This window comes from Coenobita brevimanus, chromosome 104 (genome assembly GCF_032717465.1).
Source record: "Coenobita brevimanus isolate Jiangsu-jjx chromosome 104, ASM3271746v2, whole genome shotgun sequence".
Lineage (NCBI taxonomy): Eukaryota > Metazoa > Arthropoda > Malacostraca > Decapoda > Coenobitidae > Coenobita > Coenobita brevimanus.
Genome location: NC_137057.1, coordinates 18947091 through 18962748, shown reverse-complemented (window position 1 = coordinate 18962748; position 15658 = coordinate 18947091). Strand labels below are relative to the sequence as shown.

The following is a 15658-nucleotide window of genomic DNA, read 5'->3' as shown; positions in this document are numbered from 1 at the left end:
TTTCTTATCACTGCTTTCAGCTACCCAGCAACCTTTCCTCCCTGTTGTATCCTTTCGAGCACTTCATCTTCCAAACTTCCATCCTTACTATCCACACTACTCAAGTACTTAAATGCTCTCACATTTTCAATTTCCTAACTATCAAGCCTTACTGTGCATTCAGGCACTTCATTATTCTCGAAGACCACAACTTTACTCTTTCCTACAGCCACCATTATATTCCGTTTCTTTCATACTCTCCGAACACATCCACCTAGCGTTGCATTTTTCTTCTTCACATAACATTTTAGTATCATCTGCAAACAACAGAACAGGAAGTTTCCAAAAGCTGCCCTCTCTTATTAGAGCCGCTCCAACATCTACATCCCTTCGTTGTATCTCTTTTATAACTCCATCCATATACTGTACAAATTGAACAACCATGGAGACGTGACACACCCCTATCTCAAAATAACATTCAGATAGAAATTTATTGGTGTTGACCATTCACACGCACTGCAACCCTAGCGCCTTGATACATACTCTTCACGACAGTCAACAGCTTTCCATTCACTCCATTCACTTTTAATATTTTCCAAATTCCTTGTCATATGAATTCTCCAAAAACATGAAGGCCGCATTCAACTTCTTTCCCCTCACAAGAACCTTTTCCACTAAACACTTGCAGATGAATATCTGATCTACACAACCTTTTCCTTTCCTGAAACCCCCCCCCCTCCCTCCTCTCCTTCTCCAGCTAATCCTTTGATATTTCCCTAACTCTATCAATAAGAGTCCTACCATATAATTTTCCGACTAACCTAAGAAGACAAATTCCCCTATGATTTGCCACACACTTCGTTTTCCTCTTTTCCTTTGTACATGGGAATAATTACTCGTGTAGCTGACTTCCAGTCCTCAAGGGCTCTACCTTCTTCATAGGCCAGTTTGCCTGTCTTCCGTAACCATTGTACTACTTTTAAATCTCCCCCACGTGCTTCAGCAGTTCACCACACGCTCCATCAATTCGCCTGCAATCCCGACTTTGATTTTCTTCATTGCTTCCACTACTTTCATCCTACTGATCTCTTCTTCCCTTATCATCCTTCTCCCAGCTTTTCACCAGCAAATTGTACCGACGTTACTTTTATTATCCATGTTTAAAAATCCCATTGTGTGTGTGTGTGTGTGTGTGTGTGTGTGTGTGTGTGTGTGTGTGTGTGTGTGTGGGTGGGTGGGTGGGTGGGTGGGTGGGTGTGTGTGTGTGTGTGTGTGTGTGTGTGTGTGTGTGTGTGTGTGTGTGTGTGTGTGTGTGCGTGTGTGTGTGTTGGTATTATTTTTCCTATCAACGCTCCTTACCACAGCCTCACGCCTATATTTATGGTTCGACTCACCTGAAAATTATTCCCTATGAAACTAGGTGGAGCGCTAGGGACATTTTTCTTAATCTCGATCAAAGCCGTTAAAAGAATTATATTAGCCTAAAAACTGTGCAAAAACACATCAGTAACCACCAGAAGGTGGGCACAAAATTACTTGACACCTAGAAACCACCATAGAAAGGCACGTGTTCTGTTCGCCTCTGAACGTGGTTGTAGTACGGACCGATTTTAATTTGAATCTGTCTAATAGTCTGTTGTTCTATGATTCATTCATGTGATGTGGCTTACAAATGCAAGCCTACATATACTGTATGCATGCACACAATAAGAAACAATTTTCAGGAAATGCCATACATCCTACTGCGGATATTGACTGTCTAGTTTATAGTCATCATCCGTTTATCAATCAACTCAGACCCACCTGAGACGGGAGGACGGTGAAGAGAGCAGCGTTGCCAAGCGTCCATGTGATGTTGGGGTGAGGTCTCGACCCCGCCACCACACAGGCCAGCTGGTACTCGGCCCCCACCCTCAGGTGCCTTGGGGGCGCCTCAAGCCTCGCCACCAGCGGACGCACTGGCGGGTTGAGGTAGCGGAAATGCAATTGAATGAATACAAAGGGAAATCCTGACGTTATTTCATGTGTTCATAGAGTTATGCAATCTGAGTAAGGTTTCTGATGACATCTGTTGCTCTGTCACTAGACAAGTCAACCCATTACATTTAATTTGATGTGTCATGTACAGAACAACTATGATCCACTGCCTCACCCCTCTCCTCTCCATATTAATACATAAAATCATTATTTTTTTGTTCCGTCACTCATATATGTAGCCCCTTCCATCACAATTATGCATCCATACAATTTCCTAGCCACTCTTCCCCCAGAACAACCACTAGTTCTCCACACACACACACACACACACACACACACACACACACACACACACACACACACATACATTTCTAAGCCAGAAAAACAAGTTCAAAATTACATCCGTTTCATTTGCTTACTGAGCAAGTCACCATCGCTAGACTAGCACTGTATTAATGCCAGGCCATCCCATCTGGTGCTTGTTGCATTAATCCTATTCGTTTTTGCCTAATTATATTCGATCCCATGAGAAAATTGTGATACGGTGAGCTGGTTCCAGGATAATCATCCTCTCTCTCTCTCTCTCTCTCTCTCTCTCTCTCTCTCTCTCCCTCTCCCTCTCTCTCTCTCTCTCTCTCTCTCTCTCTCTCTCTCCATACACAACTATCTCCTTCCTGTGCAGGTATGCTTCGCAGCACGGCTTTACTGGTTGCTTATTTACTCTCATATATTTTCTTATATAAATTAATTCCCATATGAATATATTATCTATCTATTTATCTATCTGTCCATCTATCTATCTATCTATCTATATCTATAGATAGATAGGTAGATAGATAGTTAGGTAGATATAGATATAGTTATAGATATAAATATAGATAGATAGATTGATCAGAAGGAAAACAAATTATATAGAATAATTATTCCATACACCACATTGCAGGTGTCCTCCATTCATAAAAAAATCTGTAACAACTGGACTTGAACCGCTGTTGGTTGAAGTTTGGGGGAACGAATTCCAAAGGGAAGCGGATCATGGATTAAAGGAATTATTAGCAGGGCTTCTGGAATATGGCAATAGGACAATTAAGTCATGAGCGCTAATGGATGCCTGTGTAGCACGAGGGAAAGCGTGGAGGGATTTCACAACGGATGCATCTTTTCCTGAGTATTTGCCGTCAAAGTATCTCTGAAACAATGCAAGGGAAGCAACATTCTTTCTTAATTGTAGAGGAGGAAACATTTGTAATAGTAGGGTTATTAATCATTCCTATAGCCTTGTTCTGAATTTTGTCCATTTGTTTTAGTGAAACCTCTCCACATCCACTCCATAAAAGTGAGCAATATTTCAGCTAAGAGTGCACATGACACTTGTAAATTACAGCTAACTTCGTCAGTGACGAAGTTTCGGATTCTGTACAATATTCTTTTTTTTTTTTTTTTTTTTTTTTTTTCAAGTGATCTAACATGAGAGATCTGCCTGTAGGTAGTGTTAAGCGAAATACCAAGAATATCAATACTCTGAGAGATAGAAATACTGGTAGCACTGAAGGTAATATAGGAATCAGGTAATATCTGCTTATCAAAATACAGACAAGATACGTAAAATCCATCCTAGACAATTTACCTACCAACAAAGCTCCAGGCCCATATGGAATTCCGCCAATTGTTTTGAAAAAGTGTTCCCCTGAACTTGCCTCTGTTCAAGCTAAATTATTTAGACTATGCATACGTACTTCTTTATTCCCAAATTCATGGAAAGAAGCCAATATTCACCCAATTCCGAAGAATGGAAGTTCGTCTGACCCCTCCAATTACAGACCAATAGCTGCCACATCTTCTCTTGGTAAGGTATTTGAAACTTTAATTAACAAGTACATTGTTAAACATCTTGAATCCAACAACTTATTTAGTGATAGACAATATGGTTTTCGCCACGAAAGATCCACCATTGACATACTCAATCTCCTAACTCATACCATCCATCTATCAATTGATCTACATGGAGGAACTCATGCAGTAGCTCGATATTTCTAAAGCTTTCGACAGAGTATGGCATCGTTCCCTGCTGTCCAGACTCCCTTGTTATGAACTAACGTCTTTTGTTCCTTTGATTTCTTCATATCTTAGTGACAGGAAAATAAGAGTAAAAGTAGATGATGTATATTCCAATTTCCACTTACTTAACGCCGGCGTGCCGCAGGGATCAGTTCTGGTGCCAACCCTATTCTTGGTTCATATTAATGATCTCTTATGTGTCACCCACAATCCCATTCACTCATATGCAGATGACTCAACACTACATAGTTCATTCACACTCAGACACCCATTTACAAAGTTTAGTATCTCTACCTCTCAACTCAGTACAGCCATCTCCATAAGTCAAGATCTATCTACGATCAGTGAATGGGGACAAAACAACCTTGTCTTCTTTAATGCTAGTAAAACTAAATATATACAGTTTACTAATAGACAGATATTGCCAGATTCGTACATTACCTTCAGTGCTACTAATATTCCTATCTCCAAAAGTATTGAAATTCTTGGCATCTCACTTAACAATGCCCTCAGCTAGGCCTCTCATGTCCCATCACTTGCTAAAACCGCCTCAAAGAAACTTGGATTATTGTACAGAGTCCGTAACTTCTTCGCTGATGAGCAGTTAGCTATAATTTATAAGAGTCACGTGTGCTCTCAGCTTGAATATTGCTCACCCATGTGGAATGGTTGTGGAGAGGTTGCATTAAAACAACTAGACAAAATTCAGAACACAGCTGTTAGAATCATTAACAACCCTGCCATTACAAATAAACTACCTCCCCTGCAAGTAATAGGGAATGTTGCCTCCCTTGCATTATTTTACAGATTTTTTTTGGCGAATGCTCAAACGAAGTTGCGTCCATGGTGCCACCTCTCCATGCCTTCCCTTGTGCTACACGGGCATCTGGTAGCGCTCATGACTGGAATGTCACTCAGCCATATTGCAGAACTTCTGCCTATCAGAATTCTTTCATTCCCTGAACTGCATCTCTCTGGAACTCGCTTCCCCAGAGTTGTTTCCCTCCAAATTTTAACCCGCAGCTGTTCAAGTCTAACTGTTACAGATATTTTATGTACAGAGGTCACCAGTAATCAGGTGTATGGATTATTTTTTTATTCATTTGTTTTTCCTTCCTCTGTTCTGTTACTTAAAAAAAAAAAAAAAAAAAAAAAAAGAGATATATTTGGTTTTTCTAGCATTAAATGAGACAATGTTATTTTGTCTCCATTCAGTGATCTTAGATAAGTCTTGATCTATGGAGATTGTTGCACAGAGTTAGGAGTTAGAGACAATCAAACGGTGTGAACGGGTGGTTAAGAGCAATGGAACTGTGAAGTGTTGAACCATCGGCATGTAAGTGAATGGGATTATGTGAGACAGACAAGAGTTCATTGATATGAAGGAGTAACAGGGTTGGTCCCATGGCTGATCTTTGCGTGGCACACCGGCATTACTTGAGTGTAAATTGGAATATACATCATATACATTTTGTCTTCCCTTTCTGTCGTTGAGATACGAGGAAATCAGTAGAACAAAAGATGATATGCCATAGCAAGGGAGAATGGACAGCAGGTTAGTGTGCCACACTCTGTTAGAAGCTTTAGCAATATCAAAGGCTACTGCATGGGTTTCTCCATGTTGGTCAACTGACTGATGGATTGTATGAGTAATGAGACAGTGTATTATTGGTGGATCTATCCTGGAAAAAAAACATACTGACTGCCAATAACTAAGTTGTTGGATTCAAGATGTTTAACAATGTGCATACTAATAACAGTCTCAAATACTTTACGAAAACAATATGTGATAGCTATGGGTCTATAATGAGAAGGACCAGAGAAACTTCCTTTCTTTGAAACTGGGCCAATAAGGGTCATTTACAGTTCTTTCATCTTCCATGGTTTCTCATGATCCTACTATGCAAATCACATTAAATTCCTGTAATAGAAGTCAATGTTCCTAGAAGCTTCCTGTTGTGGTAGTTGTTGGACCAAATATAAGTCAGTTTGTTGCCTTATGGTCTAATCTATTTCTTTCTGGGAGTATCTATTGTTGGCAAGGATCTGGAAAGCTGTCATTAATCCAGCAGTCAAAGAGGGGCATTGTGCAAAAAGCTCTGTTGATAAAGCAGTTGATTAACCTAAATCGCTGTTTTTCAGGAAACTTGTTTGCACCATTTAGACAAAATCCCAAGCGGCAAGCCTTCATGGAGGAGTTGGTCCTTCGCTGAAACTCCATCTCATGTGTGAAGTTGAGAAAAAATGCATAACTGGAGATATTTAAATGAGGACAAGCTGTATATGTGTGTGTCTTTGTGCATCTGTTCATTTCTTTAACGATAACGGTAATTGATATCAACCTAACTGTTTCTGCATAAGGTTGAGGGAAGTCCAGGTAGTGTCAGAAAGATACAAAAAAAAAAAAAAAAAGTGAAATCACATTCGACATAACAGCGCAAAATTGTCGGAAATCGTGACAAGGGAAAATGTCAGTCTGTACATTTGTTCGTTTCTGTCAAGAGAACAGTAACAGATATCGACCTAATTCTTTTTGCATTAGGCCTGGGTAATTCCAGGGAGTGTTAGAAAAACACGAAACAAAAATGTTGGCCATCGCGCGCGACGCGACAGCGCTAAGTTGCCGGAAATCGCAACACATAAGAAGGTGCGAAAATCATTTCTTCGTCAGTTTGGTCAGAAGTAGTCATTGTGGGTTCAATAGCAGTATGGAAGCAAACATAATGGTATGTGTGAAAATTTTGTGATGGAATGGCTATTAGTTAGTCTCGCAATTTTTTGGCAGGCAAGCACTAGTTTATCATATGAAGAATGCCCTCCTCGTTTTGGCACTGATGATGTCGTCCACATACCTTGCATATATATATATATATATATATATATATATATATATATAAGGCGTTATCTCAGGGTGTTGTGAGAATATTCTCCCTTCAACTGAGCCCATGTCAAGTTGGCAAAGAGGACTCCCAGTGAGGAAACCCATGTCATCCCAGTCATTTCCTTGATACATGTTACCGTCTGGCCTACAGAATGTGCTTCTTTGGTGCAAGCTTGTCTTATTCGCCAAAACGGTGAGATCATGGGAACCCCTAAGCTCCCCCTCATCAAAGGACTCTGCAAGAATGAATGTGTCTTTAGGAACGTTAAAGCCCATAAGCATGGTTTCACCCTTCGCCCTGTAATCAGCCAGATTCCATCTTTCACTGACAGGCTAGCTAAACGTCTTAGTGACTTGATTTCATCACACAAATCGGCGTCCTACAGCTTGAAGTCAACAGAAGAATTCCTCGACAAAGTGATGAATCGCGACCTTCAGATATTATTGCATCAAAGGACACTGAGTCTCTCATCACTTATGTTCCAGTGGATAATGTCATCGACTTGACATATGAGAAAATGCTTCACTCAGAAGGAGACCCTCTCCCCATTCCCGGGGTTCACTAAGTATCCTACAACAAGTTTGCAACAAAGAAACACCAATCTATGGCCTAGACGGGAATATGTATTTGAAAATTGATGGTGCTGTCATGGGTTCCCCACTGGGTATCTTCTTTGCTAGCTTTACATGGGCTCAGTTGAATAGAGAATATTATCACGGCACCCTGAGCTCAAGCCTTGTATGCATGCAAGGTATGTGGATGACATCTTGATTAGTGCTAACACCGAGGAGGACATTCTTCATGTGATAGTATCAAGCAAATATCTTCCCTCAGCTTCTTATGGAATGGAAGTAAACAACAAACTCCCCTTCCTTGACTTTGTAGCTTCACGGAGAGACCAAGTCCTCCACTGGAGTAGATATGAAAGGTAGCCGCATGTGATCCTGTCCAAATGGTGCAAGTGAAATTCCTGAAACATAACAATGCATCTGAATCAACTGTTTTATCAACTGAGCTTTTACACACTGTCCCTCTTGGACTACCACCAACACATACTAAGAGAGAGACTCTCACATCCTTTTCAAAAACGGATACCCAAAGAAAAAATGCATAAGATAATAAAACGGCGAATGGACAAATTTATGGCCCAACAGCCACCCCAGCAAGAAACTTCTCGGAACACTAACCTATATTACAGGAACTTTATTTCAGTTGCATACTACAATGATGAGAAGGCCCTGAAGAATATAATACATAATATCAAACTTACTGAGCCTAATGCACAACTGAAGCTGATCATCTGTTACAAAACAAGACGAACTTCCAACCTTATTATGAGAAACAGCTGTCTCCCACCTGCAAGTCCTCTTCAGGATGAACCTAGCAGTGGCATATATAGGTCCATGGAAAGAAGGGGGCTACAGGGGTGAATCCAGGATTTTTTAAAGGGGGGAGGGGAGGAGGCGAGCGAAGCGAGCCTCTACATCTGGTGGGTCTGGGGGCATTGTAATCCCCTCCAGGAAATTTTTTGAAATTCAAGGATTTTAGGGGCATTTTGAGGCCTCAGGAGGGATATATTGCACTAATATAATATTCACAGGCAAAACAATATAAAGAAGCTTATGTATCTTGCTAAAGCAAAAACGATCCGTTTGAAAAATATTTAATTAGGGAATTCTACAGTACCCAGTATGTATAAAAAAAAATGCTTCATCATAATATAGAATTGCTGATTCCTTCTTTCCTTGGAGTTGCAGTGCTCATTTTTATATGAAATATTTAAAAAATTAAAGTAAAACTTGCATTAATGACTTAGAGAGAGAGAGAGAGAGAGAGAGAGAGAGAGAGATTACTCACTTCTCCTAAAAAATGCAGGCTGTTAGTTACAACCATCATTTTATAACAATCGATAACGGAAATTTATAGTTTCTGTACCAAAAGATAACGACCAAGGACCGGACAAAGGACATGGTACGGATCGCGACGTGGAATGTAAGGGGTGGAAATGATGAGGTGAGAGAGACTGTCCAGGTGCTTGAGGGTGCGCAAGTGGATGTATGTAGATTAACTGAAACTAAATGGTGAGGAGAGAGTGTGTGACAATGGAAGTATGGATGGGGTATATGTGCAGGAGTAGGAAAGAATGAGAGGGCAAAAGAAGGAGTATGTATTGTTGTGAGTAAAAGATCGAAGAAGAACATAAGAGAGTATGGATCAGTTGGCTCAAGGATTGTGTGGGTAAGATTGAAAGTTGGAATACAAATGTGGGCGATTGTGTGCATGTATGCACCAACGCAAGATCGTGCAAGCAGAGTGAGAGAAGAGTTCTGGACAAATGTGGAAGTGTGCATGGAAAAGTTTGGAAGGAATGAGAAAGTGTTTTTGATTGGTGATAATGATGGTAAAGTAGGGAATGTGAAGGTGGATGGAATAGTTGGTGAGTGGGGTGTGCCTGCTGAGATAGATGAGAATGGCGGTGCGTTAGTGGACATTTGTGCTGGGAGGGGGTTGGTGATAGCCAATACCCTCTTCAGGCACAAAAAGATCCACAAGTATACATGGCGAGTAATGAGAAGGGTGGGTGGTGAACTGAATGAAAGGAAGGCAATGATTGATTATGTGTGTGTGGATGAAAGGATGCGAAGATGTGTAATGGATGCAAGAGCTTATACAGGCTGGGGGAGTGGACTTTCTGACCACTACTCGGTGGTGGCCAGAATCAAGGTCCAAGTAAGATAGAGAAACAGAAGAAGGGATGGACGAGAGGAAGGAGCAGTTGCAAGGAGAGAGAAAAAGGCGGACTATAAGAAAGAAGTGGAGGAACGATTGGGTAAATATGAAATGGAGCAGATGGTTGATGTGGAAGGTATGTGCAAGATATTCACAGAAGAAATATGTGCAACATGTGACGTGGTGTGTGGGGTGAAGAGAAGACGGAAGGGGGTGCAAGGAAAAGGATGGTGGAATGAAGAGGTGAGACAGGCTGTGGCACAAAAGAAGAAAGCATACAATGAATGGATGAGAAATAGGGGCATGGAAGACGTTGAGAGGTGGAAGAGAGAGTTGTATGTAGAAAGGAAGAGAGAGGTGAAAGGATTAGTAGGAGAAAGTAAGAAGAGAGTGGAGCAGGAATTTAGAAGGAATTTGAGTGTAGAGTGGAGGGACTGTAAGAAAATGTTCTGGAAAGAGGTGAAGAGAGTAAGACAGGGTGGCAGTGAAGTTAGTAGGGGAGTGAAAGATAAAAATCGTACATTATTAGTGGAGAAGGGAGAAAAAGTGAGCAGATGGAGAGAACACTTTAAGGAATTGTTGAACATAGAGAATGGAAGTAATGCGAGTATAAGTGGCTGGGGAATGGCTGGGAGAAGGAGGGAGGCGAGAAGACAGGAAGAAATTAATAGGATAGAAGTTGTGGAAGCAATAAAGAAAGTCAAATTGGGGAAAGCCCTAGGAACTGATGGAGTGTGTGGTGAAATGCTGAAGCATGGGGGAGAGATAGTAGTAGAATGGATGTGAAGGATGTGTAGATTGGCCTTGGAGGAAGGTAGAGTCCCTGAGGATTAGAAGTCAGGTATAATTATTTCCTTGTACAAAGCAAAAGAGGGAAAAAGTGTGTGGTAATCATAGGGGCATTTGTCTTCTTAGTGTAATAGGAAAAGTGTATGGTAAGATACATACTGACAGAGTTAGGGAACTAACAGAGGAATTAGTTGGAGACGAACAGGGAGGCTTTACGAAGAGAAGAGGTTGTATAGATCAGATATTCATTCTTAGATCTTTAGTAGAAAAGTTTCTAGAGAAGGGAAAGAGTTGTATGCGGCCTTCATGGATTTGGAGAAAGCATATGACAGGGTGGATAGACAAGGATTGTGGAAAGTGTTAAGAATATATGGAGTAGATGGGAAGTTGTTGAATGCTGTGAAGATTATGTATGACGGTGCCAAGGCTCCAGTGCGTGTGGATGGTGAACTGAGTGAATTTTTCTCCTTGAAGGTTGGGTTGAAATAGGGATGTGTCATGGCTGTTCAATCTGTACATGGATGGGGTAATAAAAGAGGTACAAGGTAGGGCAGTGGATGTTGGAGTGGCCCTAATGAGAGAGAGCAGTGTTTGGAAACTCCCTGTACTGTTGTTTGCAGATGATACTGTGTTGTTAAGTGAAGACGAAGGGAAGCTGCAAGGCTTGGTGGATGTGTTTGGGAGAGTGTGTACGAAAAGGAATCTAAAGGTGAATGTAGGGAAGAGTAAAGTAATGGTCTTTGAGAGAAGTGAAGTCAGTGAATGTACAGAGGGATTGGATGGTGAGGAAATGGAAAATGTGAGTACGTTTAAGTACTTGGGTAGTGTGATGAGTAAGGATGGAAGTTTGGAATGTGAAGTGCTTGAAAGGGTACAGCAAGGAAGAAAGGTTGCTGGTTCCTTGAAAGCAGTGATTTTTTTTTTTTTTATGCGAGGAAGAAGGAACCAAAGGCCATGAGTCCGCAGTAACAGTTCCCTCCAAGAGAAAAACAAAATACAATAGAGAGCCAAATTCAAGATCCGATCATTTTGAGATGCCTGGACACACTGCGTTTGAAAGACTGGAGATCATAGGCAGCAGGAAATACAGACAGAGGGAGACAGTTCCAGAGCTGACCTGTTGCATAAATGAAAGACTGGGAGTAACGGTTAACTCTTGCATTAGAGAGTTGGACAGAAAAGGGATGAGAGTTTGCTGCCAGACGGGTGCTACACGCCCGTCGTAGAGGTGGAGGAATGCAAGCAGACAGTTCAGAGAAGCAGTGACCATTAAAGTAGTGATAGAAAAGAGATAAAGATGCAACAGTGCGGCGAAGAGACAGAGGTTGAAGGGAGTCAGTAAGAGGAGGAGAGTTAATGAGACGAAAAGCCTTTGACTCCACCCTATTGAGAAGAGCTGTATGTGGGGAGCCTCCCCATACATGAGAGTTGTACTCCACACAGGGGTGGATAAAACCCCTGTATAGAGTCAACAATTGTGCAGGGGTAAAGAAAGAGCGGAGTGAGCTTAGCACACCCGATCTCTTGGAAGCAGATTTTACAAGAGATGTAATATGATCTTTCCAAGATAAGTCCCAAGTAAATGAAACCCCAAGCATGTTCAAGGATGATGCAGGATTAAGCTGAATATTATTAAACATTAGTGGGTATACCTGTGGAAGATTTTGTCGGGTTGATAGGTGTAAGAACTGAGTCTTAGATGCATTAAAAACAACATTATTTTTACCCCAGTCAGAGATACGAGCCAAGTCAGACATTAGGTGTGCCATAGCCTCATCCCTTGTTTGTTGAAGTAACTGTTGAGATGGGCGTTGCGGGAACCGAATGGAAAGGTGAAGGGTGGCGTCATCAGCGTAAGAGTGGATAGGGTTAGATGTACAGCTTAGAAGATCATTGATGAATAAAAGGAAGAGAGTTGGTGATAGGACAGAGCCATGAGGAACACCACTGTTGATAGATCTAGGAGAAGAACGATGGCCGTCTACAACAGCGGCTATAGAACGACCAGAAAGGAAGCTAGTGATGAAGGCACAGATAGAAGGATAGAAACCGTAGGAGGGCAGTTTGGAAATTAAAGATTTATGCCAGACTCGATCGAAAGCCTTTGAGATGTTAAGTGCAATGGCAAAGCTTTCGCCAAAGTCCCGAAAGGAGGATGACCAAGAGTCTGAAAGGTAGGTGAGAAGATCGCCAGCGGAGCGTCCCTGACGGAACCCGTACTGACGATCGGAAAGAAGGTTGTGATAGGAAAGATGCCTTAAAATTTTTCTATTGAGAATTGACTCAAAAACTTTTGAAATACAGGACGTTAAAGCAATTGGACGATAGTTGGAGGGTTGGGAGTGGTCACCCTTCTTTGGGACTGGCTGAATGAGAGCAAACTTCCAGCAAGAAGGAAAGGAAAAAGTTGACAGACAAAGGCGAAAGAGTTTGCCTAGGCAGGGTGTAACCACAGAAGCACAGTTCTTGAGAACAACAGGAGGGACCCCATCAGGCCCATATGCCTTGTTAGTACTGAGGCCAGTGATGGCAGAAAATACATCGACTGAAGAAATTTTAATGTCAGCCATGAGGAAGTCAGAGGGGGGAAGTGATGGAGGAACAGCACCGGAATCGTCTAAGGTGGAATTGGAGGAGAAACAGGGAAGTGAGCATGGAAGTGAATAAGTTACTACATGATAGTATTGTGATGCCAACTCTAACGTACGGAAGTGAATCTTGGACGTTGTTGGAAGAACACACGTCAAGAGTGAGAGCAGTGGAAATGAGTTATTTAAGAGGGGCCTGTGGAGTCACATGGGGAGACAGGCTGACAATTGAGGATATAAAGAAGCGTTGTGGTGTGGATGCAGATGTGACAGGAAGCGTTAAGAGGAACACACTGAGGTGGTTTGGCAATGTGGAGAGGATGGAGGGTGAGAGACCGACGAGGAGAGTGTATGTGAGTGAGGTGGAAGGGGGGAGAGGGAGGGGGAGGCCGAGGATGAGATGGAGGGATGAAGTGGAGAGGTATTTGAGAGAGGGGGAGGTGTGAGTTGGGAGCAGGGCAGTGAAATGGCGGGGCACAGGACGACGTGGAGGCGATTTGTTTGTGGCCACCCCTTACGGGATTAAGGCGTCTGGCAATAGATAGATAGATAGATAGATATACCAACCAATTCATGGGAACCTATGCCATATGGGCAAATGTTTTGTATACGTATTTAGATCTGTAGATATATAGGCCTACTGGGACAAAAGGGGGGGGAGGGCCATGGCCAAGTGCCCCCCCCCCATAGACGCCACTGGAACCTAGTATATCAGTATACATGCAAGACTGTTGAGAGGTGTCACTTGAATTCTTGATATATAGGCTTCACCACAACCACCTTCTCCAAGAAGATGGCAGCTCACCTACCGGATGGTGCAATTCAATGCCGCAACAGCAGAAGTCATGGCCTTGCCTTAACTAGACAACGACTTAAAAACCATTCTTTTATCCTGCATAAAGAACCTGACAGTTGGAGGCTAAGGACGTCAGGAGCTTGTTAGATCTACGCCAATAAACCTACCATAAATTTGGAGCAACTGCCAGAATCTACTCTCACATCAAAGAGAAAACCGCAGGGCACTGTTTGATTGGCTGAGAGCCCTAATGTATGCTCCATACTCTGATTGTTTGATTACCTGGGATTCCCCATCACCTGATCCAGCCATAAGGCATCAATACAGGATCACCAGCCACCAACTTGAGCACTCAGCTAAGAAGTATCTCCTGAAGTTGCCATGCTGATGGCCGAAATCCGTCTCGGGAAATCAAAATAGAATTTGGAAACTTATCCAATGGTCAGTGAACCGAACATCACATCCTTGTCAGAAGAACTGAGAAAACTACATACAAAATAAACAATGTTATCACTGCAATAAACTTCACACACACACACACACACACACACACACACACACACACACACACACACACACACACACATATATAGAGAGAGAGAGATAGATAGATAGATAGATCTATATTTATCTATCTGTCTATATATATATCTTTATATATATCTATATCTATCAATCTATCTATCTATATCTATATCTATCTATCTATCTATCTATCTATATATATATATATATATATATATATATATATATATATATATATATATATATATATATATATATATGTATGTATTTATTCATTTATTTATATATTATCTCTTTGATGTGAGAGTAGATTCTGGCAGTTGCTCCAAGTTTATGGTAGGTTTATTGGCGGAGATCTAACAAGCTCCTGATGTCCTTAGCCTCCACCTGTCAGGTTCTTTCTGCAGGATAAAAGAATATATATACTGTATATATATATATATATATATATATATATATATATATATATATATATATATATATATATATATATATATATATATATATATATATATCAGCAGCAGCAGCCGTTTGAGTGTCCACTGCAAGACCGGCCTATCCCGACCGAAGTGGGGACGATACAGCCTATGTATTTCTACCAAGTGGCTTAGGCTGTCTGGTAGAGGATGTATGTAGGGTGAGAAGTGCTTATAAGTGTGACTGTAGTGTTGTAGTGGCTTTGGATGTGTGTGTAGTCTGTGAACCAAGTGTAATCGGCCTGCGCAAGCCGATGGGTGCAAACACACTTTACAGTATGCGACACAGGTTCAACCACAGCACCCCTGGTGTCCGCCAAAGCAATACATGGCCGGGAGAACGCTTCCAAAGTTTATTACCCTGGTGGGGCGCGAACCCTCGCTCTCCAGTGTACGAAAACGCACACTTTGCCACTGAGGCTCTCATATATATTATATATATATATATATATATATATATATATATATATATATATATATATATATATATATATATATATATATATATATATTCAGCCATTGCAAATCCACTGCTGAACAAAAAGCTGCCCCAGCCTTTTCTACAAATACTTTGACTGAGGCAATCTCTGTCACATGTATATATATGTGTGTGTGTGTGTGTGTGTGGTAGTGTGTGTGTGTGTGTGTGTGTGTGTGTGTGTGTGTGTGTGTGTGTGTGTGTGTGTGTGCAAGGGAAACAGGGAAAAATGTGTGTGGCAATCATAGGGGCATTTGTCTTCTTAGTGTAATAGGAAAAGTATATGGTAGGATACTTATTGACTGAGTCAGGGAAACAGCAGAGGAATTAGTTGGAGAAGAACAGGGAGGTTTTAGGAAGGGAAGAGGTTGTGGTGGTCA

General features: G+C 41.5%; 1 protein-coding gene across 1 annotated transcript in view; it reads right to left on the bottom strand.

Annotated features, from left to right (window-relative positions):
- Nucleotides 1-15658, bottom strand: part of LOC145416044 (protein turtle-like) — a 208945-nt gene that overhangs the window by 118749 nt on the left and 74538 nt on the right. Inside the window, exon 8 of the mRNA XM_080285144.1 lies at nucleotides 1783-1937. Within this exon, the coding sequence (XP_080141270.1) occupies nucleotides 1783-1937 (155 nt within the window). The remainder of the gene's footprint in view (nucleotides 1-1782; nucleotides 1938-15658) is intronic.